The sequence below is a fragment of the Aquila chrysaetos genome, chromosome 14 (genome assembly GCF_900496995.4).
Source record: "Aquila chrysaetos chrysaetos chromosome 14, bAquChr1.4, whole genome shotgun sequence".
NCBI lineage: Eukaryota > Metazoa > Chordata > Aves > Accipitriformes > Accipitridae > Aquila > Aquila chrysaetos.
Genome location: NC_044017.1, coordinates 3,594,424 through 3,619,256, shown reverse-complemented (window position 1 = coordinate 3,619,256; position 24,833 = coordinate 3,594,424). Strand labels below are relative to the sequence as shown.

General features: G+C 37.9%; 1 protein-coding gene across 3 annotated transcripts in view; it reads right to left on the bottom strand.

The window, feature by feature from the left end:
• The window catches only part of NALCN (sodium leak channel, non-selective), a 246,619-nt gene that overhangs the window by 211,636 nt on the left and 10,150 nt on the right, over positions 1–24,833 (bottom strand). For 2 of the 3 annotated variants that reach the window (XM_030036507.1, XM_030036506.2), the window contains exons 2-3: positions 21,766–21,912; positions 19,200–19,382 (exon numbers count right to left, since the gene is read on the bottom strand). In XM_030036507.1, the coding sequence (XP_029892367.1) occupies positions 19,200–19,382; positions 21,766–21,873 (291 nt within the window). In that variant the 5' untranslated portion in view covers positions 21,874–21,912. Of the gene's footprint in view, positions 1–13,949; positions 14,016–19,199; positions 19,383–21,765; positions 21,913–24,833 lie in introns of those variants that run through there. The other variant, XM_030036508.2, reaches the window with a different exon arrangement.

Here is a 24,833-nt window from a genome sequence, read left to right as displayed (position 1 = left end):
AAAAAACACACACAAAAAATGAACACTGGACTTGCTTTTTCACTGTATTGCCCATTACAAAATACTTGCACAGGAAGGTAAGTGTAAAATGCTAGCAATCTAGTATTGTGCCATTCAATTACTTCGATACTGTTCAACAACTTCAATTAAATCAGCACCATTTTGCATTCATTTTTTCCTAAGTTTTCAATCATTTTTCATGCTCTAGAAAAGTCTTGCCATTTCAAAAACACTAGCCAGTAACCACCATCTCATCACAGTGTAGGCTTTCAAGTTTCTTTGGACATTTCCTCAGCAACTCTTTACCATCTCAAAATGACCGTTCTTTAGACTTCATTAATAATATGTATGTTGAACTGTTCAACATTGATATTATTGGCACCCCATTAATTGTCTAGCACAAGGATTCAGAGCATATCTTTGCACTACTGAATAAAAGAAATGCAGGAAAGAAAACTGAGCACTGGATCCTTGATGACCTATATGCCTTCCTATCCGTTCTCTAGCCTGCTTTAGAGTTCTTCAAGTAGCTCTCTAAACCTGAGCATGGTTTTGGTGATAGTCCAATGCAGAGATCACTCCTCAAAGGCAGCATGGAGGAGACTGCATCCAAGCTCAGTTTCCTCTATACTACACTATTCTCAACCACTGCTCCAGTTTGCATGCTTAGATATCCTCATGGCTCACACCATTCTCAATGACATGCAACACAGGCCCTCCATTGCAAGCTATAAAAACACTTCTTTGGCGGGCTGCTAACGGCTCACACTTTACTTCAACCACTGAATTGAAAAAAATCTACATATATTAGGTAGACCACGGCTCAGAGTGCGATAGTTCCATGTACCACATGAAGCGTAGTGGAAGTTGGGGACCAAATGCATATAAATAGATGCAGCTTGTTGAAAGGGAGACTAGACAAGACTAGACCTAAGGAAAGTGGATATCCCAGTTTAATGTAAAAACATATGCAGAGACAGTGGCAGTGTATCTCAGGGCACATAAACACCCCTTTCCAAGTGAGGTTTCTCCCAAGAGATTGAATGTACCCTGGCCTACCTTATCCATTCTCTGGTTCCTTTTCTCTGTTTAGTGTTCTTCCCGATACAAACTACAGTGTTTGACAGCCACTTTCCACAGGTATAATTAGGGAAAAAAGTATTGTCATGTCTCAAGAATCTTGAAGGCATTACTGGCCTGTTATGTGATTCCTGGCTTGATACAGATTGTTTCTTATCTCAGTGATAGTTATTTCAGTCAACCTGTATTTGTTTTTAAATGTCTCAGCATTTTCACTGATTCTAAAAGCACAGACAAAAGATGTTTTGTTTCAATCTAATATTTTCAATGACATACACTATCCTAAAGATGATTTATCATTCCTTGCAGTACGAGACAGCAAGGTATATTGTGTAAATAGAGACAAAATATGGTTTTTTTAAAAAAGCTTTATTTCAGTTGCAAAAATTCTTCAGGGCAGAAGTGAACAAAGTAAGGATATAAGGAAAATACAGTAAGTGATTTTCAAACCAGAAATAAAGGACAGAGAATGTCAATGCTATTTTCAGACAGAGAATTTTCTAACGCATAAGGATGTTAAAGTTCTCAGTCCAAGAATTAAGAGGAGGAAGACTGCAAATCAGGGAAGCAACAGAACAGGAACTTTTGCATCATATTTTCAACCTGCCCTTCCTGAAGAAAGTAGACTTAGTTCCCTAAGTGAAGTCTGAGCTAATCAGTACCTCTTCACTCGGGGCTGAACAAACTCAGCTATTTCAGTGGTTATGTTCAGTAACTGTGAAGCAGATACATGTTACTTCTCTGCAGAGATCAGCTACCAACACCCTAAATCTCTTACCCCTCTCTCATCTCCCCCTGTTCCCTCTCAGTGAACAAATCTCCAGTGAGATTTGTATCAACATGCAACTTGAGTCCTTCAATTGTGGCTCTGAACAAAGACGCTGATTGGTCTTTCTCTTGCTGAAGAACTCTTTGAAACTTACTCTTCTTCTCTTAAGCAGCCTTTGTCTAAAGCAAAAAGTTTTCCCTGAGTTGTGCTATACAGATCTGGGCATGAACTTGTGCGGGAGTTCCTCTATTCACCCTCCTCTGAATAACCCGTCAAGTACTCACTAAAAGCCAAATCTTTTTTTAGAAATTGCTTTTTCTCTCCACAGTGACTGTGGCATGATTGAAGCAGCTCTGATTCTCCTTACAAAGGAAGATGTCATGACCCTTTCCAGTCTTCTCACCAGTCAGGCTGCTCCACCACCTCACTTCTCTCATTGTCCCATCAGGCCAGCTTCCACCCCTCCATCCTCCCTCTCCGGGAGGCTTTCAGCGGATCACCCACAGAAACTTAGGGCACCTGAATTACATCTGTAGAAACTACTCATTTTGGGGGAGGTTTTGGCCCTTTCTCCTTTGCATGTAGGGAGGCTTTGGCTAAATCCTTTTTGTATTTGTCATTTGGCTGGCAGCGGACACAGTGGGGAATCTTTAATGCATATATACTGTGTATTGGCACATGGGATGTTATTCACTGTTGGAAGCATTTTTAAGGCAGGACCACGTCCTGCTTAATGCGAAAATGAGAATATACTTTTTAGTATGAATCTTGATATTGACTTCTAGTGCTACTTCCATGAAAAATCTAATTCTGACAAAGCACAGGCTAGCACTCACATATTAATAGCAATGAACAGTGAGTTTCATTCACATTTGAAAAAAGCCTTGGGCTGAAATTCCACACTCAGGGTCAATGGCAGCCTGTTCTTAGACTTGGAAAGGGACACAGGAAATTTAAATACAACTGGTGACATCTTATCTAAAATAGCTGAAGTACTGCAATGTGTTAATTCCTCACCCTTTTTTCATCATGTCTGCTGAAATTTGAGAATTATTGATGATGTTTGTTTTAGCTTTTTTTTTTTGTAAATGCACTATCCCAGACCATTTACATTATGGTTTATAAGGCTTTGAAACGTGACCTGAACATTTGCAAAAGATGAAGTATTAGTACTGTAGACTAGAAGCCTCTTGCTGAGACTAATCCAAACCTCTTAAAGCCATTAAATTTGCTGACTCCCTACCGCCTGCAGTGGACAGTGGATTCTTCAATGTGCACAGCAAGTCCTGAAAGCTTCTCCAGCAACATGACAGTCCATCTAGACAATAAAATCATTTGCTTCTGACAGAGCAGTGGATGCCAGTCCACTTACACAGTCCATGACCGCAGACTTGGGACAGCCCTTGGAAGGCGCAGTAAACCATGCCTTCGCTTAATGCCTCTTCCAGGCAAACGAAGGGTGCCGCTCAAACTCAGTGGACTAGCTAACTAACTAACAGCTAAACACAAAGCACTTTAAGATACATAAAAATCTGAAGTCCAAAGCAGCAATACTGCTTAGCTGTTAGATGGGTCAATCTTTTCTTTGTTAATTAGAGGTCTATTCATTATTTTGTAATACCCTTCCTAGTCTCCCCAAACAGTTTCTCCTAATATGCTTCTGTCTTTTCCCTCAGTATTTATTTCCAACAGGTCAGCATCACTGTTAAGCTAGTACACAACCATGGAAATGGCTTTCTTGGTAAATCACACATGTGGAATGGATCAAAAGTCTGCCTCTCTCTTAGAGATACTAATCTGAATTAATCTGAAATTTGACATCCCAAAAGAACAGGCAAGCTTGATGTAACAGTCTGTAATTAAAACATCCTCTGCCCTGTAAGAACTTAACTTAATTTTCTATGGCAATGTTGCTGTAACTAAGAAAGAATACCTGAAGTTCAGCATAAGATCTTAGCGTTTCTTTACTTATTCCAAAACAGGACCAACAAATAAATCTCCTCCCTTCTCCCTACATTCTCTTTATTTCACCAGGTTTTGCCTAATTTTAGCACCGTTACATTAACTGAGTACAGTATATTAGCTCATTTCTTCATTTTTTATTTTCACGTGCAATACTAATACCCCAGTAACAGCACTAAGATGCTGGAAGATACACTTTCTCAATTGCAACCACCACATTAAAGATAAAACACCAGTTACCGGTATTAGGTGCCCTAAACAGTCATTACACAAGTTCACAGAAAAAAACCCCAGTTTTGTAAGACCTAACTCATTGGAAATATGAGCCAATACAAAATACAGACAGAACCACAGACAGAGATAATAACACCTGAGGTAGTCACTCCGTGACAGCTATTACAGTTTAACTTACACCAGAAGGGAAGACTAGCTAGACTGTAATTTTTTAATAAAACTTTATTCCATTATCAACCTTGCTGAAAACAAAATACTCTACGAAATCAACATCCAAATTGCATAAAGGAATCTGCTAGAAGATTATGTCCACTAATTTTGTTAAGCAATTTCCGTATCTCATTGGTAAGGTAGACAGCTTAGCTGGATGATAGCACAGTCATCTCCTAGGTCATTTCTGCCCTGCTTGTCTCTCAACATCTCGGGAACATCTCAGGATGAACAGCAAATCCCTGCAAGTGAAAAGCCTCCTCCACCTCCCTGCTTGCCTTCAGGAATCTCTTTTTCTCTCTCATCCCTGACCACAACCTGTTCTCTGCATCCTTCCTTCCTGCTTCTTTCCAGCCGCCTCTGTGGGAAAGCTAAATAAAAGAAGTGATATGACATTTGCTCTGAGTAATTAAATTTATCATCATCTGCTCCGGAAAGTCCTGTAGTCTTGGGTCTGTCATTAGGGGAACCTTACTCTCCCACTTTTGCTCACAGTCTCTGACAAACAGAATAGCTGAATGATGGTACAAACACAGAGACCAGCAAGCTCAGTAACAACCAGCTACTTTGCTATTCTATCACGGTCACTGGATCCTGTATGTGGTGGTGGTAAATAAAGCACATCAACAACTCTAGCAAATTCTTCAGATCACCCTGTGGGCTACTTTGTGTAGCACTACAAATAAGCATTAAGGGGTGGAGGCTGACATTTACTGGCATTTTAGGAGCAGCATAAATGCACAGGAGGAAATAGAAGAAATAGAGGGAATCAGGATTTGGGAGTATCATTTTTTCCCCTTCTGCTATACTCACCATAATGCAAACAGAGCAAGCTAGAAGAGAGGGCACAGCTGAGTTAAGGAAACAAGACTCATCCTCCCTCCCCCGTTCCCTTACCCCACATAAACACCGCAGGGCATGGAGGTGAGAGTGGGACAGAAAATTAAATCAGAGCTCAAGGGAGCACCTTGCCTAACCTCTGTCTCCCCGCCGCAAATGCAAATAAAGATACACATACACACACAGAGGGTATGTATCTCCTATCCCTATAGGTCACACCTATGCATACATCCCTTATGTTTCTGGCTCAACTTCAAAGTTCCCCATTTCCTTAAAAACCTGCAGTTTACAGGTCTGTTTAGTAGCAGAATGATGTGGACAATCCAGTCCAGCCCCCAACCTGCCAAATACTTTCAACATTTTCCTCACACAGAAAAGAGAATGAAGAGATACAGCCTAATCAAGAAGAAAAGCTGCCTCTGACTTCCGTTCTCAATTTTCCTCTTCTGTCCCCCTAAAATAAAACTATTTCTCAATTGTGCTCATGTGTCAAACATTAGCCCCCTTCTTCCTTCTTCAGAGCTTTGCAACTCCTCGGCTCCCCTGGGGACCGACTGAAGCTGGACCTCAGACAGACAGACAGACAGACCACTCTCAGCTGCACTACCTGCTTAAAGTCCATCTCCTACTCTGTGTGACATCAAAAAATTCAACCTGATGCGTTTTATTATGCAACAACCAGCAAATTATATACTAGCCATCTTTTAATGCAAAGTACTTCTGTAACTGTAAAATGATGATCTATGCAGGAAATGAAGGAAATTGTGGATTGCTTATCTAAGACCATGTTAATAACCAAAGAAAAACTGGCATATTTTAAAATGGGTGGTCACCTCCAAGTTAGCCCTCTGCAACAGTGATAGTATCATCACTTAAAAATGAATATTTTTTTTTTAAAAAGTCTGTATTTGGGAAAAAAAGACCCCAAAACAACAACGGGGACACACACAGCTTCTCATTTGTGTATGTCTTCTTTTTCTCATAAAGTGTCTTCACTCACAGTGAAGAAACTTATTTAAAATATATTCACATAACAGCAATTGACTTGTAACAGCCAATGGAATTAGAATTGCTGTGTGAAGCTTAACTCTAAACGGTTAATGTGGGTGTAATATCAGTTTATCATCACGGAGTTAAACAAGTTCAATTTGTAACTACTCAGGTATTGTACCGAACTGCTCCATCATCAGATGCTTCCAAGTAACACATTACATAGTGCATAATTTATCTTTGTCATAACATGTAATGTAATATTTATAGTAATCTTGTAGTCTATGGTAGAAAAATGTTGGAAAAATAACTTGATGTTACAGCACACAAAACAAAGTTACTCTATTTATAATTTAAAAAATGATACACAGCTCTTGTTGGTCCTTTGGATTAGAGGGTGATTCCATGCATGTTACAGACACACAACACACACAGTTCCAATCTATCATTACAAAAGAGCTATAATCACTACAGAAGCACTACTACACCATTTGCAATAATTAAAAAAAAATAGATTTTTAAGTGAATTTGTTGAGACTTTCAGATTATCTTAGGAATTACCAATGAAGGTGTAAGGCTATTTCATTCATTAAAGAACAGTCTCAAATGTATTTTTAAGGCACACTAGATTTTTGTTAATCTATGTCACTAACTTCACCAAACTTAGTATTTCATGTTTCATATTGTAATGGGAGGTTTCTAAACCGTAGTATTCACCATCTCATTTGCTGTTTCTAACAGAAAGAAAAAAAACCACCAAAAAGCCTGTAAAGGAAGAAACAATCCCAGCCATGAAGTAAGAATCAAGACCTTCAAACAGACAAACAAGGACCACTTAACTTGCTAAAAATCCTGTAACAGTGTTTGCTGTAAAATAAGAGGCGGGGTGGAGGGGGGAATTGGGAGGAGTTAAAAAATAGTGTTTTATACCAACACTCCTAAAGAAAATTTAAAAACAAACCAGCATCAAACATGAAAACTTTACATGTTACACAACACTCCCTTCGTCAAGTACAAAAAGTATCAAGGGGAATAACCATTTCCACAAAACGATGGAAAGGAATGCCTCAACGCCCCTCCCGTACCAGCCAAATCACTGTAGAGCATCTCAGTTCAGCTGAGTGACAAGTAATTCAGATTGTCCACTATTCAGAGCTGCCAGGCACAGCCTTCCTATGCAGTGAATAGAGGACAGATGCTAATACTTTCTTATCGATACCCAACAGTAGGTACGGCTACAGAACATGTAGGGAAGGGAGCTTTGCTGGTGTGTTACATCGCTGCTTTCTTGATACACCACTTTACTGCTGCAGTTGGGTGCCAACATGCCCTGCAGAGAGATTTTACAGGTTACTACACTGAAAGCCTGAATTTCATTTCCCTCTCCATCTGCTCATTAGCCAACTGTATTCAGTGCCCTAAGTATTGCCTTACTAGCTGACTCGGCCGCCTTGGATGTCTTAAGGGTTCAGCAAATCTAAGAATGGCTGATCAGGACGAGGAGGATTAATAGGATCCCCTCCCTTGGAACAGCACTCACTGCTTCCAGGAAGTGCACAGGAAAATATCTTCACCATGAAAACAATTAAACATTGGAACACGTTGCCCAGTGAAGTGCTAGCATCTCCCTTGCTGGAAATATTCAAGACTCGGCTTGATAGGACCCTGGATAATCAAATTAAGGCCCTGAGTCGAGTAAGAGGTTGGTCCAGACTATCTCCATAGGTCCCTTCCAACCCAGATTTTTCGCTGGTCGTGTGCATCTAAGACAATCTCCTCAAAATGCCAATTCCTCAGGGTAGACTTCAGTTCTATACCTAGTTCCACGTGCATGGAGGTCTGCTCACGCTTGGAAGTACTCCGCAGCCTTGAGAGGGCGAGGTGTGCTAAACGGTGCTTCATCCAGTGGTATTCTGCCCTCCACCAGCTCCAGCGTTTATGGTGGATGCAACAGACGGGTTTGGATCCAAATGTTTCAAAGTGAAAGCTTTCACTCCGAAGCATCAAATATTGCCTGGGCACTGAATAGGGAGATTTGATAGGCAAACAGTCTCATCTAACATGACAAAACTCAGATTTATGATCGTCATTCACAGCTCTCCTTCAACAGAAAAAAGCCACAAAGATGAAAGTTGGAATAGCTAAGAAAGAGGCACTTTTCAGAAAGAGGATTTTATTACATGGTAATTAGCATTATTAAAAGCTGGAGAATCCATTTTATACTACAGAGACCAGGAAAAGTTTATTGAAAAAACAATCTTAGTATAGCTGTGAGGAAGCAGTACTTATATTAGTGGTGGTGAACACAGTACTCTGAAATGAAAATTTTCATTCAGCTCACTACCTTAAAAATCCCACACAAATATTGTCATTTTCATGAAAATACAGCTGCACAGAAATGTTGTTCTTCCCTTCCACAGGGATTTGGATGTCATTAAGATTTTTTCATCTTGATGTCTTGTTTTATTCTCTCAAATTAAGAGAGAAGAAAACGTGGGCATAAAATAAAAAACCAAATAAAATAATAAAATAAAATCCAATAAAAAGATATTATTTAATTATAGAAGACTTCTCTGACAATGCAAGTTTCAACACAGAAAGGCACATCAGGGATGAAGTTCCCTCTCTTCCTACCTGGATACATAACATGTTATCCAGTATGTTGATTTCACTGCTATCACAGGATATGTGTCATTTTACTCTGACAGGAAGCGATACATTAACAATGTCCCTCAATAACAGCTGCTTTCATGAAGAAAAACAGTAAAGTAATCCTTGAAAGAGCTATTAGAAAGGGAAAAAATTAACATTACCAAAAAGTAGTTTTGTTTATCTAATTGGTCTGTATATTGAAAGACCAATTCCTAAATACATTATGAAAGTCAATAAGTTGTATATTTTTTCTTAGCACCTTTAAGGTTAAATTATCATCACCATGGTAAGTCACTAAGTATTATATGGACACATACCTCAATCCATGCCCAAAAATAATTTCTCACTAAAAATGTCTATGACCCGTTGACTGGTTAGAAAAATTACCATTTTTATTTTAGAAATACTGCCTATGCATGTTCACCAAGTAATTTAAATACCTTTGATTTTCTAATACTCTAATGCAAAAATGGTGCAAAAAGTCCCACTGTGTAATATGAGTCATTACTTTCCTGTAATAAACACTCCCAACAAAACCAGGCCCAAGTAACCATAGAAACAGATGCGTATATTCTAGTGCCATGGTCTCTAACCTTACCAGGACCACAGGCAGTAACACCCAACTAGCAGCGTGCTGCAGGCAACTTCCTATTTGTTTTCCTCATGATAATCAGTTTTAATTTTTTTAATTTCCTGTGAGTGGCAACAGCATCGGAGCATTGCACTAGCAACATGATCCCAGGAGTTTGGGAACAGATGCCCTTGCGATGGACATATGCACTTAGCAAAACAGCAACAAACACAGGAAAAAGGTGAGACAGAAGAATCAACTTTTGTAGAGTGAATGTCTTATTCAAATAATGGGTATCAATACTGTTTGCTATGAAATAATATTTAAAACTAATAATCACAGCTGCCAACACCAGAACACTCCAGTATTTTTTAAGTTAAATTTTAAGACAATTTGAAATAATATACTTTTTGCCAACACAGAATAGCATGGGACCTGCACTACACATCTAGGTTTCCAACAGAATTATACATAGTACAGAATTCTATTTTTTTTATTATAGATATTTAAAATAACTCATCATAAGGACAAATAATTTTCACCTTATAATCCCAAGAAGTAGAGTCAAAGGGAAATTCAAATCTTAAATCAACTGGCTCTTTTTTCATGTTTGCTCTGTGAGCTTTTTACTACCACAGCTAAGTAGTTCTCTATTTTTTCCCTCCACATTATTACACCCTGTTTAATCAAAGCATCTCATCATTTTCTCATCCTTGCCACTGATTCCGCTAGTTATGTCCCTGCCTTCCAGGTTAAGGTTCTCGCTCCTGTTTGTGACTTGCACATCCCGAGCCTGGGCATTCACCACCAGGCATCACGAGCACATCAGAGCATGCTGACACGGGATGACAGGAGCCACATCCTCTGTTTTACTACCTGACCTTTGAAAACAACACGTCTTCCTGATCCTTAGCTCATTTATATGCCATAGGATATATGGCATATCTAAAGTCACGTAGTGCAGTAATTTCAGAATTTCCATCTTCCGTTTTCAGTCTGTAACGCAGCAGAAACTCCCTTGACAAACTTACTAAAAGCTGGTGAGCCAGCTGACTCTTTCACTGCAATTCAATTAATATTTCCATCATTTATCAGAAGGATTAAACTAATTTTGTAATTTCTCCATTCTTGTTAGATGAAGGTGGAATGCTTAATAAAAATACTGAAAAGAAGACAAAACAGGTACTTGTAGTAAGGTACATGAAGCAACAGTTCTGTAATCCATAAGTCAAGACAACTTTCTGAATTGGGATGATCATGGAAGAAACTCATTTAAGCACAGATGAGTTAATGCCATAAGCATTAAAGAAGCAGCTGGCATCCAGTTGTCTGTATATTTTCTGTAGTGCCCACCTGCCTATTGACAACAAATCTATAACGAGTTAGAGTAATCACTGACTGTGAGATACCTAAAGGCTAGGTGTCAGCCTAGGTACTTTAAGCTTCCCTTTCAGTCAATGGAGAAAAACAGGCCAGATAGATAAATTACCTTTTGGAAGAGCCTACTTTAGACACAAAAAACTAATTACAGGCAATTGCAGACCCTCAAATTAGTGCTGATGAATCCTACTAAAAGTGTTTCTATTTTAAGCCCAAAAATCTATTTCGTGCGAGCAAAGATAAAAAAGCGTCAGAATATACAAACGGACATCAGCTGCCACTGGAAACAGTTGCAGACCCCAGTTTAGATCATGGCAACCAGAGTGTTTCACTACAGCATAAAAAGCCCGTCTGCACCTCAGATTGCTTGCAGTACAGGTGGAGAGTTCCTTGTGTTGGCAGAGAACTGAACGTACAGAGTTAGGTCCCCATGGCTCAGGTAAGGCTCCAGCCTGCTCCGTCCTCGATTCTCTCCTCTTGAGCAGAGAGATAAATCTACAGCAACCAAAGCACCGAAAAACAACGAGAAAAATTTGCTCTCTGCACAGGGCTAACGCTGCCTGGGAACACCTGACTAGCTGAAAGCCACTGATTTCAGTTAACTAAGTAATCTGGCCTTTAGTACTAGACAGAAGCAAAGGAAATGGCTCCCACCTATCTGTGACTGCACTGGTAGAACATGAAGCTCTGTTTCAGTTCCTGCATGAAATCACCGAGAGAGTGCCGAAAGCTAACAGTGCAACGATTCGCTTCAGCCCCTTGCAGGAGTACTGGAGTCCGTGAATAGTGCTCAGTGCTACTGAAATACAGTCTGACAAATCCACTCGCAACTACTTCAGTTAGTACAAAAGTTTTGCTGTGAATGTAATTGATTTAACAATGGGGGAAATGTCAAGGACCGTTACTTCTGACTTTCTATAATCTCCTTTGTTAGCTGACATGTGTCACAACTGCACAGTGAAAAGAAAGACATTTCTATTAAATTCAGTGCACTGCTTGTGCTATATAAAAAAAAATCCTGATTTTCAGTGTGATGATACTAAAATAAGTGTCAACTAGGTTTTTTTAACAGACAGGAGAGAGAACTCTTACGCTTTTTATTTTACAGTGTTACTCTTTTAACAGAGGAACAGGATAAACCATGCCTCCTTTTCACAACATGATTCCAATGTAGGTTTTCTAATACCATCATGCCTGTGATTAGAAGCCGCAACGAAGATGCGGTATACTGAAGATAATTTCACATACTCTCACAGTGTTCATGGAGTCAAACAATATCCCTCCATCTCTCATTCTCTAAAAGCTGAATTTTCACCTGAGACATCTGTTACTTGGTTCCTTTTTGTTGTAGTGGATGTAAAATCTTTCATATCATGGATGCAGTTTCCTGAAAGTTTCTCAGATATTGGCACATTTTCCTCTTTGGTTATTTTATTATATATAATGCCACCAGTGCAATTCTGTCTAATACAAGCAATTTACCTGGAATATTTCTCTATCTCCTTATTCCATTTCCTAATACAAAGGTTGAAAGTAGAAACTTCTAATAAAGATAAGATACCTTTAAAGTAAGGTATCCTTATCTTGCTCATACCCATGCGAGATGACCTTCAGAAGACACCTCATTAGAAAGTAGAAGGTAATTTTTGCATCACACTGATTAAAAGAAATACGAAGTCCTTCCATCACAGGTTAGGCTCCCTGCTTATATCACATCTGTTGTAGGCTTGAGAGTCATCTTTCGTTTCTCCAATTCCACCCCACCTCCTTTTTTCAATGAGGAGATCATTTTGGAAACTTTCCTTCAATCAATGAACAGACCTATGTCAAACACATACAGTCATGTTCATAAGTGACATATGAATGGGCACCTAAATGAGAGCTTTGATTCTGAGGGACTGCGAGTCTTGTCAGTTAGGTTGTAAGTTGACTCAAGAACTATTTTGACAGACAAAAACATTAGTTAATTCATGGTGCTCTCAGAAGCCTGCCATTCAATCAGTAAGTTAAGCAGTAGACATAAACTGCATGTAATTGGGAGACCAGTTTAAATCTTATTCAAGATACAGTGAAGGAGATTGATCTGCTTTCATTTAAACAGACTTAATACTTCCTTGATGCAGCTGATTATAGCAGAGCTCCTCTGCAAGGAGCCTGAGACACGAAAGAAATCAGAATGAAAGAGTCACTGAACTCTATTTACATTCTGGGAAATAAAGATCATGCAAACAAATCTAGGATCAATTGAAGAAAGTGGAATTCTGAACTGAAGAGATCATGAAAATACCAATGTCAAATTGAATTCAGTAAGTTTTACGATTGCGCTGAATTTATTACACTTTATACATCAGGACACAGTGTGGTACTGTAGTGGCCAAAATGGCATTTATTTCTTAGAAAGCTGTAATTTCACTCACAAAACCAAAGTAGTATATTATGGTTGCACACATTGTTAAACTTTTAGATTCTGTATACAAATATAAATCACCAGTAGCAGGCAGTAAAATAAAGATAATTTCCAGCTAAATGCGGAAGTTCCAGTTTTATGATCCCAGTGAATCGGAGGTTAGTCACTTACCTAGACCTTGTCTATGTCTGCAAATCTTCATGCTCCAGGTATTCTGGCAATTACCTTATTACATGGTTCCTGATAAATTCCAAGTAACACAGAGTATTTCTGACATAATAGAATATTACTTAGAGCATAAAAAAGTGGTTGCCAAAGAAGTAAAGGTATTCTGTGAGAAGCTAGTTAATAAAAAACCCATCACTGTTCACTGTACCAACATAAAAGAGATCCCTGACTTCTGCTAATCACTGATAGTACGTTCTGTTATTCAGCCACCCTGTTACCAGTGGAGCTTTGTGTTTCAGGATACTACAATTCCACCTGTATCTGCTGAGCAGACATACCTAAGTATAGCTGGGGAAGACATTACACCATGAAGATGGTCTAAGATAATGCATTTCCATCTTAAATGAGAGAATAAAAAATAAAATTAAATTAAGTAATCTCTTGAAACACCCCTGCATTATTCACTGAATTGAATGAATGATGAGATTGGACATCACATTAGGACTGGGAGACTTCTAAGTCCATGACAGTGATGGCTATTGTTTGTGCTCTATTGTCAAAAATAATTAAAAATAGAAGTTTCATTTCATTCAGTTAAAACATTCCTATTCCTAAAATTCACACTATTCTGGCATCACTAAATCTTATGCAAAATTTGTGTCAACACACAGCCTTTCCTCACATACCATGTTTTGATGTTCTAACAAGTCAAAGTCAAGAGGCCTCCTGGCCTGCATTCTTACCTTCCACCACCCCTGAAGTAGAGCAGAACTTTAATGTTTCTAGGTCTGAGATAAAGAAATAATATGTACGTGGTCACGCTAAAAGAACATCATTCGCCATTTTATTAAAATGGCCTTTTTTATTTTACACACTCCACCGCTTTTTTAATGTGTAGAAAGCCTGTGATATTTACCATTAATCTCTTTAATTTTTTTTCAATTATTTTTAAAGAGATCAGAATTTTTAATTTCTAAAACATTAGGTCTTTTTAAGATATATCTGTAACACAATTTAATAGACATCTGCTAACATGCTTCATAAGCTATTCCTACAAAAATATTGATGTGGCTAAGTCACATCATCCATTAATTCACACACAACTCAGAGAACAGAATTTGCAATGCTTTGAAATCATTAAAATGTGTGATCTACATAGAAAGGCTGCAGAAAAAGTATGTAACTATGAAAATTTGCATATCTACGAATGCAATACTTTTTAAAAATAGTATTAAAATATTGTTGTACTTATTACAGTATATTTTTGTAACTGAAATCCATATTCAAAGTTTTTTGCTCATGAAAACCTAATACATTAAAAATAAATCAAAATAGTAAACCACAACAGTTTCTTTTATAACTACTCAAGTAACTTGCTTGATGAAGTAATTAACACCTAACTTTTAATGTCATCACACTATTCAGCTGGAGGCCAGGTAGTATTCATGAAAGTTATTCTCTGGTTAGTGATATTATATATTTAATGACGTCATCTATTTGAAATAGATTTAATACTGTGTACACAGTATTTTCCTGAGCTACTCTATCATTTCACAGTGAGCTCTATTACAGGCCATCATTCTTCAATTTAGAACACAATTTAGAATACAATTTAGAATACAAGCATAAAAATATGTTGTAAGAAACAAACTGGCTTGGCCTAATTCTCTGTCTCTATCTCATGTAAAACTCCACAAACCATTACAAGTTGTCTTACTGGTTGTACATACATTTTATACAATGCAGCCAGCCAACATTAGGTAGACTGTCCTAGAATTTTGTATTTTAAAAGACCTCAACCAGTAAGAAATTATAGCCTGTATTTCATTTTCCAGAGATGAATTTCAAGGTAAAGACAGACATATTATTAGCATTAGTTCACTTGTACATTACAAGCAACAACAGCCTGCAATACCACAAACTGTAATACGATTATCCTATCACAAGCCTTTCAGTACTTTCTTCCAAGGTAGTTTCTATATACTGAATATAATCCGTTACCCTGCACATTTATACCGATTTCAATTCTTCCACAGGAGTCAATCTATCATAATGCCTATTAGAAGCAAACAGTGTATGATAGCAATAATAAGGAATATCAATATACTATTTTGAAAACAAAAGGACCTCAGACACTGTAGTAGATATATGCTATACTGTCATCTTCTGGTTTCTTTAATATTTGTATTTTATGCTTCTTGTCTAAACATGTCAGTGTCTATTTTCTTTGTAGGTGGTGGATATCTACATGAGCACTGCCCTTGTAATTCAGAGTCCTCTGTATTGATTGTTTTTGCAAATGGAACAAGCAACAACCAACACTCACAAGGCATAGGCAGCCCAAATTTTGGATAGATTTTACTAGTAGAGCAACAATTATTCAGAAGGAAACATGAGTAATAAAAGGCACAATGTCACTGCAAAATTTCGGTTTAACTTTCCTTCTGGGGTAACAAAACACTTGGATAGATGTATCGCTTTATTTTGTCACTTAGTTCACACAGGGAAAAGGGAAACTTTTTACAGACAAAAGGCTAGGATTTTCAGAAACTACTTTCCTTTTCTAAAAACCCCTGGGAACTAAAGGAAGTAAATTTCTCATTTGTCCTCAGAAGGTGTTAATTAGACATGACTTAACATTTTCAAAATCTTCTTAGCTCAGCTATACTTACATTGTTATTAATTGGGACTTAAGTGGATGGTGCCTACCTTCCCCATAAATTAGGTTTCTCGACGGACTAAAATTTTGCATTAATCATGGTTCAAAAGTTAATTAGCATTTCAATTCCTAAGGCCTTTACAGAAATACTGATTTATGGTAAAGTTCAGTAGAACCATATGGCAAAACATTCATTGATGCTATGTTCACTAGAAGTCTTGAATGCACTTAAATTAGGACTACAGTTCATAAACAAATTTCCTTATATTAAGATGTTTCATTTAGAAACATCTTTAATAAATGCTAATAGGTTTCTAAACAGTCCTTATTTTACTTTGATTACCACTGACTTTGGAAGTCCATGGATCATTATGTTCTTCGCAGAGTTATAATATTTAACTGATATTTTCCCTAGAATCAGTAATCCAAAAAGTCAAATAGTTCACTAAAAAAGGATTATTCATTGATCAGCATTCAAAGAAGCAATTTGACAACACATTCAAAAAGCTCTGATTTAACAGCTGAAAAAAGGCCAATACAGTTCTAACATAACACAGTTTTATGAAAGTTGCCATATGTGACACAAGCCCAAATCCTCCTCCTACAGTTCTCTCTTATTCACACCATCCTTTCCCTTTATTCAGCAATTGTGAGACCACATCCACAAGGCTAATTTTAAGCCGAGTGCAATTCTGCGCTCCCCAGTACAAGAAGGACATAGACTTATTGAAACAAGCAGAGGACCACCAAAAAGGTCAGAGAGCCGGATCACATGGCGTACAAGGAGAGGGTGAGAGACATGGGTCTGTTCAGCCTCCAGCAGAGAAGGCAAAGGGGAGACCTTGTTGCTGCTACAACTACCTAACCAGAAGATACAGAGAAGATGGAGCCAAACTCTTCTTGGAAGTGCACAGTGGTAACACAAGATACAAGGGACACAAGTTGGAACATGGAAAATTCTGATTAAGTATTAGGAAAAAATTTTTTTGCATGAGGTTGGTCAAGCACTGGAACAGGCTGTCTAGAGAGGTTGTGGCATCTTCATCCTTGGAGGAGTCCGAGATTCACCTGGACAACCCAAGCCATGGGCAACTTCATCTAACTGGACCTGCTTTGGGCAGCAGGTCAGACTAGATGACTTCTGGAGGTCCCTTCCAATCTAAGCTATTCTATGACTCCATGAATAGCACCAATGAAGGCACTTTGTTTCACTGTAACTATATTCACACTGATGAATGCTACAAGACATTAAGCTGTAAGCAAACTCTCAGTTGTTAAAGTAACAATAAATGCAGCCGTTTCCTACTTAAACAATCCATCTTTGCATAACAGTGGTTATGTCTAAGCTATTCTACCGTATTTTTTAATAAACTAAGAGTAGAATGTCAGTGTGCAAATGAAATAATCTCCGTTGTCATCTATACATGTATAACATGAATCAAGACAATGGAACCAACTCCAGACAGCTATTAATTCTCTGTGGACAGACTCATCAGTCTCATCTGTGGACAGACTTCAAAGACCAGTTCATCATATGATGATCAAAGATCATCCTATGCAGGGTGGCTAAGGACTCTGGGTATGTCTTCCTGAGGAGGAGAAGTGGACAGGGAGCTGCTGATCTCTTCTCCCTGGTACCCAGTGACAGGACTCATGGGAACGGTTCAAAGCTGCGCCCGGGGAGGTTTACACTGGACATTAGGAAGCATTTCTCTACTGAGAGGGTGGTCAAACACTGGAATAGGCTTCCTAGAGAGGTGGTTGATGCCCCAAGCCTGTCAGTGTTTAAGAGGCATTTGGACATCGCCCTTAATACCATGCTTTAACTTCTGGTCAGGCAGTTGGACTAGATGATCAATGCAGGCCCCTTCCAACTGTCCCTTCCAACTATTCTATTCTATTCCTTTCCATTCTATTCCATTCCATTCCATTCCATTTCTATTTCCACAAACCCACAAATTTAAACAACTCAGTGAAAGACGTTAAAATACGCAGCAACATATTATTCATAGCCCCTAGGTGTTGACTGTGAACAAAGTTGGTATTTCCATACACAAAGGCTGAGAAATCAAGCTTTGCATAAAAGTCACACTTGGCCACCCCTCCCTCTCTCTGCATTAATATCTACATGTCCACTTCTTTGCAAAGTCTGTACTGGTTGTAATAGTAACTTGGTACTCCCACACTGTTCAAATGTGCACGCTGGTCACTAATTCCCCATTCATGATCCTGTATCTTCATCTTCACCTGCTTAATGGCCATCCCTGAATAAAAGAGTACAGGTAGTGGCCCGAAATACCACTTCACGAAGGATTACTTTGGCCTTACGCAACACATGGAAGATTTTCTCAGAATCATTTTATTTCAGTAATTTTCTAAATATTAATATTAATGATACTTTAACTTTTACTATTAATACTCATTAAGTATGATGACATAATAGCTTAGTGAACAAAAAATGCTGTCTGAAAACTCAGAACAAACTGAAGAGCTAAGTACAACCTCTGATGTCTCTGGAGTCACCAGGCCTTTAAGGAGTGAAAGAGAAGGATAACACACTGATTATCTATCCTGTGCAATAGTGACATAATTGTATTGTCAATAAGGTCTGCAGATGGATTTTCTACATCTAAGCTGAATTTCTATCTTTTTACGGAAGACTGGAAATAATCAGTAAAATAATGCTACAAAATAATGACTACCGAAAAATTCTGCAGTTTTACATTCTCCAATATCATATCTACTTGTACAAATTAGTCCAGCAACAACAGTAAACATATGGTAACAGAAGCATTTGTTTACCAACATGTATTATATTAAGGAAAAAATTCAGTAAAGCAAGATAACTTTCTCATTTAGCTCACAGTAAGACATATGTTCTTATTTAAATAAAGTAACCACACAACACATCCAGCCTTCTGAAATGAAAATCAAAGTTCTAAGTCCACATATGGATCTCTAGACATTTACAAAATATTCTTGCTAATGTGTATGTAGCTTATTTTTCCTTTAATTCTTTATATTAATACAATTAAACTATCTATTTCTTAGGAGAAAACCATTATTATGAATGTTGATATTATATTTTGGGGGGATTAAATACACAGTAAATCTGCACCTTTGTCAATCTGTCTTTTCCGTTTATGTGCCATGGTGTTGCCCACAGTTAAAAACAATCATAGCAAAAACAGCAGAGAAGTTAAAAAACAAAGATCAAATGTCACCAGCATATATGCAGATAACTTAAGCACATGTAGAATACTGTTTAAATGCTTACCTTAACTATCCCACGGATATGCATTTTTGCTATCATCTCTGCAGTGTAAAGAAACATCAATAGAGTATCAAGAGCAAATGTCACATACTGGAGAGGAGGATAATGCTCGAAGGTCTTTGGAGTGTTCATACAAACAGAAATAACACTGATGATGGCACAGATTCGTAGTAAAGAGTGCACCCACTGAAAAAAAACCAAGACATTGCAAGATTGCTTCGATGTTCAAAAAAAGCTCAAATATTTAGCCTCCATAACTTGTACTGGCACTTTTTGTAAATGCACATTTGCGGTTTTCTTCTACATCATGATCCACATATTAAAGGTCTTCATCCAAAAATAAACACTCCTGACTTTGTTTTATTTTTTTATATATATATATATATATACACAAACATATATATGTGTGTATATATATGTATGTATATACATATATAATTTTATTAGTTAATTTGGGAAGTTGTATCATTCAGAAACCAAGAATTAAGAGCCAGGAAACTGAAAATTAGGATTCTGTAATTTCTACTCTGCGGCTTTTGTAATCCTATTTCTTTTCAAATGACAACTTGTCACACTTATGTGCAGACAATAAGTAGAATTAGTTGATGTCATTAATTTTGGTTAATACATTAAATGAAAATATCTGTGGAAAATTTTAGTTCCAGATTTAGATGAAATGATTTTTAAATCAGTTTACAATTCCAAAAATTGAGAGGCATGGGGATTAAAAGCATCCTTCCATTTATAAAAAGAATAAATACAAAAGAGACTATGTCACAGAAAGCTACCTCTTAACATCAGGATTCACTTTTGTTCCAAACAAGTTTTGTTGCTGTAAGAGAACAGTTCATTTCTATGACTACTTAAGTCTCAGTCTCACTACAATCATGATTAATAAGGCTGATACTCAGTGCCAGTCACAGTGGGAGGTCTACCAAAAAAGTAGAATGTATCAATACAGGGGTTTAAGGTTGGATTTTTCTTCTTTTAAATCAAAACACCATTGAAACATCTTGAAGCCAGACAAGTGTAATGAATCAGAGTTGGTAAGGTCGTATCCATCAAACAAGAAGGAGAAAAAAAAGACACTTCAACAAGAAAAAAAATTTCCAAACAAATAACACTGAACTAAAGTGTATTTATAACAATTTTTCATCTGGGGAAAAATTCTACACTCATTTACACCACCTCAGACCTTTTCATATCAAGAAGATTTAAGAACACTCACCTAATTTAATACTCACTGTACCTGCACCTAAGCATAATGATATTTGACCTGAATTGAATAGCTCTATCATTTGCATACTCTGAGCCCAAATTAATAATTTGGAAGTGGAAGTGACACCTGATGAATGATCTCTTATGTCCTTTTAACACCCACTTTGTTTCAAACCTTGCTTCAACTGAAAAAATTAACATAAATATTAAAGAGTGGCTGATATAAAAACCATCCTCTACCACAGTAAAATGTCAGTATTATATGTGCTAAGCAATATACAACTAGCTCATCAGCATGACAAGAAAAAAATTATTCCATCAACAAACTGTGTACTGTGTGCTGAGAAACATAGGTAAACAACCCAGTATATATTTCTGCAACGACATTTTGAGCTTATTACAGCAGTCAATACAAACATTCTACATAAGATTATTTAGCATGAATTAATATATGGGTATTGTTTTTAAATGATTTAGGCGTTAAAAGTCAGCAGCAAAGCTGAGGGGATCTGGCATCCATACTGCAAATGAGATGATAGTTCCATTAAATGAAGGTAATGCCAACAACATGTATTATTTCAGAATATTTGACTTTCTACTTTTACAAGGTAAAAATTTATACGCTACTTTAAAAGAAATGTGAAAATGCCTTCTCTGCAAAAACATGAATCATTCAAAATATAGGAATCCTGAATGCGCAATGACTGCTGAATAAATAATTTAATCATCATAACCCTATTTACACAGTAAAGGCATTTTCTTAATACTGCACATTCTATTAATAACTCCACTCCCAATAAAGCTTTCCTCAGTTTCAAGTTGCCAGCCACTTTTACACCTATCAGTTTCATAGGGCAGGTTGTAGGTTAAATGCTACCAGAAAAATGTGAGCTGTACTTCAAAATAACCAGCCAAAATACACTTTTATATTCATAAGTGATGTAAAAGGAGAGATTTGAAAGTCGAAAGTGCCAACTGCTGGCTACCACTTTAGCAATGAAATGCTCCTTTTAACATCCTTTTCAAAAGCTTATTTTACAAACTTAACTTCTAATTTCAATAAGCATGTTAGGAACCAGAGACGTTGAAAGGATGACTGTATAAAAAAACAATCAGTAGATGAACTGGCTGGCAAACACGGCTTTATCATCCCCATCAGTCTGCAACGACCAAAAGAAACCTTTTCATTTAGTTTTGGACTTTTTGCAAAAAAATGAACTGTAGATTAGCAATTATAGCTCAATACTTGTTTCTGACAGATATCTATCTCAGAATCTTTTCTGGATGTCGTATTTCAACAATACAAGTTACATTTAACTTAAAATTAGTAACTACAGAAAGAGATACCTACTGGTTTATTAATCCACAGAATATCTGCATTGTCTGACAAAGATTCATCAGGACCAAAATCTGTAACTGGCTGGGCTTCCACCCTTGAACTTTGTTTCCTTTTTAGCATCCTGAAGTTAACTTTCGTTATCTATAATCATGAAACCTCCTTGGGGAGAAAAAAAGAGAAGACATTAATTCACTAAAACCATTTTATAATGCATTTTGAACAGTTTTATAAATAACCTAAAGCATTTTGTTTTCATGCAAATTGCTTTTGTACTTACTGATTAACAGGATCTTCATTTTATTAAAAAGCTTTGCCTATATAAATCACTGACATGACTCTTGTTAGTTTACAAAAATTTACATAAAGGTATGCAATCCAAACAATTACCAGAAACTTAGCAACGCTGGCAGAAAATTTGTACCAATATGCAAAGAATGCTATTGCTGTGAACTTAAACCCAGAGTAATCATTGGATGGATTTGACCTGGAGCCATTTAATTTAACGGTGACATTTCCATTTATTACACGAGGCTAAGATAAAGCCCAACATGCCAAAGGCAAACTGGTGATGTTAAGCAGCCAACAGATGCTAATGTTCTTTACTGAAATCAGAAGAGCCTTTTTACTACATACTACTATCAACATGTATTTTTCTAATACTTCTTTTTTTGTTAGCAATTATCTATCCAACAGCCAGGCAGTTGCCTGTCTCTGGGGCTTGTGTTGGCAGATAGAAGCACTGAGGAAAATGTGTCATTTCCACAAGGTCAGGCTGAGTCTGGACATTCCTGCGTGGGCGGCACTAACTGAGCCTTCTGTACACTCACCAGTGTGAGCCACAACTAGCGGACACACCACGAGAACAGAAAGGTGGGTTAGATCTTATTATTAGATTATTAGATCTTATCATGTCCCACAGACACAGTTCATGGATCCCAGAGTCTAAATAAATCCAAAGAGATGAAGAAGATACACTCTCCCAAGGAATAACGGTCTGCCCATGAAATACAATTCTGTTGTTCAGGAAATACAATCCCTTAGGGATTTTTTTTCAGGAAAAGTGAGGGGGAAGGAGAAAGCAAGATCTTGGGACCTTGTTCTGGACCTTTACTCTGGACCAAGCATAGTTTGTAGGTAACACTACACTTTTGAAAAGTTTGTCAAACCTAGTATAAAATAGAATCATAGAATGGTTTGGGTTAGAAGGGACCTTTAAAGATCATCTAATCGAACCCGCCTGCCACGGGTAGGGACATCTTTCACTAGATCAGGTTGTTCAAAGTCCCATCCAACCTGGCCTTGAACACTTCCAATGATGGGTGTCCTAGTTTCAGCTGGGATAGAGTTAACTGTCTTCCTAGTAGCTGGTACAGTGCTGTGTTTTGAGTTCAGTACCTGAAGAATGTTGATAACACTGATGTTTTCGGTTGTTGCTAGTAGAGTTTAGACTAAAGTCAAGGATTTTTCAGCTTCTCATGCCCAGCCAGCGAGAAAGCTGGAGGGGCACAAGAAGTTGGCACAGGACACAGCCAGGGCACCTGACCCAAACTGGCCAACAGGGTATTCCATACCATGGGACGTCCCACCCAGTATAGGAACTGGGAAGTGGGGGCGGGGAATCACCGCTCGGGGACTAGCTGGGTGCCGGTCGGCAGGTGGTGAGCAATTGCACTGCGCATCATTTGTACATTCCAATCCTTTCATTATTGCTGTTGTCATTTTATTAGTGTTATCATTATCATTATTAGTTTCTTCTTTTCTGTTCTATTAAACTGTTCTTATCTCAACCCGTGGGTTTTGCTTCTTTTTCCCGATTTTCTCCCCCATCCCACTGGGTGGTGGGGGAGTGAGTGAGCGGCTGCGTGGTGCTTAGTTGCTGGCTGGGGTTAAACCACGACAATGGGGCATCCACAGCTTCTTAGGGCAGCCTGTTCCAGTGTCTAACCACTCTCATTGTAAAGAATTTCTTCCCTATATCCAACCTAAATCTTCCCTCTTTCAGTTTAAAACTGTTGCCCCCTTGTCCTGTCACGACAAGCCCTGGTAATTTCAGGCCCAAGTATCACAACGGTGACTGCAACATGAATGCAGGAGACCCTGCCCTCGGTTAGCTGGAGGAAACAGCGGGCTCAGGACTGCAGAAGCTCGGTCTCAGCTGGCCTTTTCAACCACACAGGCTGCTGCTTCGTGTCCAAACGCTACGCACCTATGCATCCTCAGCTGTCTTCTTTTAGCTGTTATGGCAAACGTAACCTATTCATCTTCTTCCAAGTCCCTCCGAGTCTACTCCTACTCTATTTTCTCTCTTTCAGATTCAAGAGGTCAGCTCCTGTCTCTGTAATTCCCTTGCTACATTTTCAGAACAGTGCTTTTGTGGTTTCTCCCATGGTGTCTCTCCATACATGACAAGCTCCGTATGTGAGCTCCTTGCAAGCTTCTACGAAGTTTTTTCAGTACCTTCTTTCGTATCTGTCAGTAAACTAAAACTCCTGATCATGGTAACTGTGCTGTCAGTACGACCTTGTGTTTTCCTGCCTATACACACCTATCTCATATCTCCCGTCTAGTATTTAAAAACCAAGTCTGAACCATTGGTCCATCTTTGTATAGGCCATAAAACACCATGGTCGAGGTCTTGGACTGATGGTCCCAGCTGGAGGAACTGACATTATGCAATAATTGATTTTTTTTTAAATAAACAGAAATTCTATAAAGCCACAAAATAAGAGAAAACTTCTGACACCTTTATTTGTGTTGGATGGTCAGTCACAGCAACCTTAATACAAGTGAAACATGCAAGCTGTCACTAAAAAAATGCAAATATTGTAAAATGAACATTATAAATTAATAGTCTTTCTCTAACAAATGAAGCCTGAAATAATATCCATACAAGTTGAAAGTTCTCTTAATCCTCATGCTCAAGCTTCATGCTCTGAATTCTTTCTCATAACTGAATTCACTCCTTCCTCTTTAGCAATTTTTCCTGCTTTCTCCTATTTATTTCTAAGCCTAATGGATTGACCTATTTTCTTTACTTGGACCAATGCATAACTAGTAACGCTTGAAGCCTCAGAGATGTT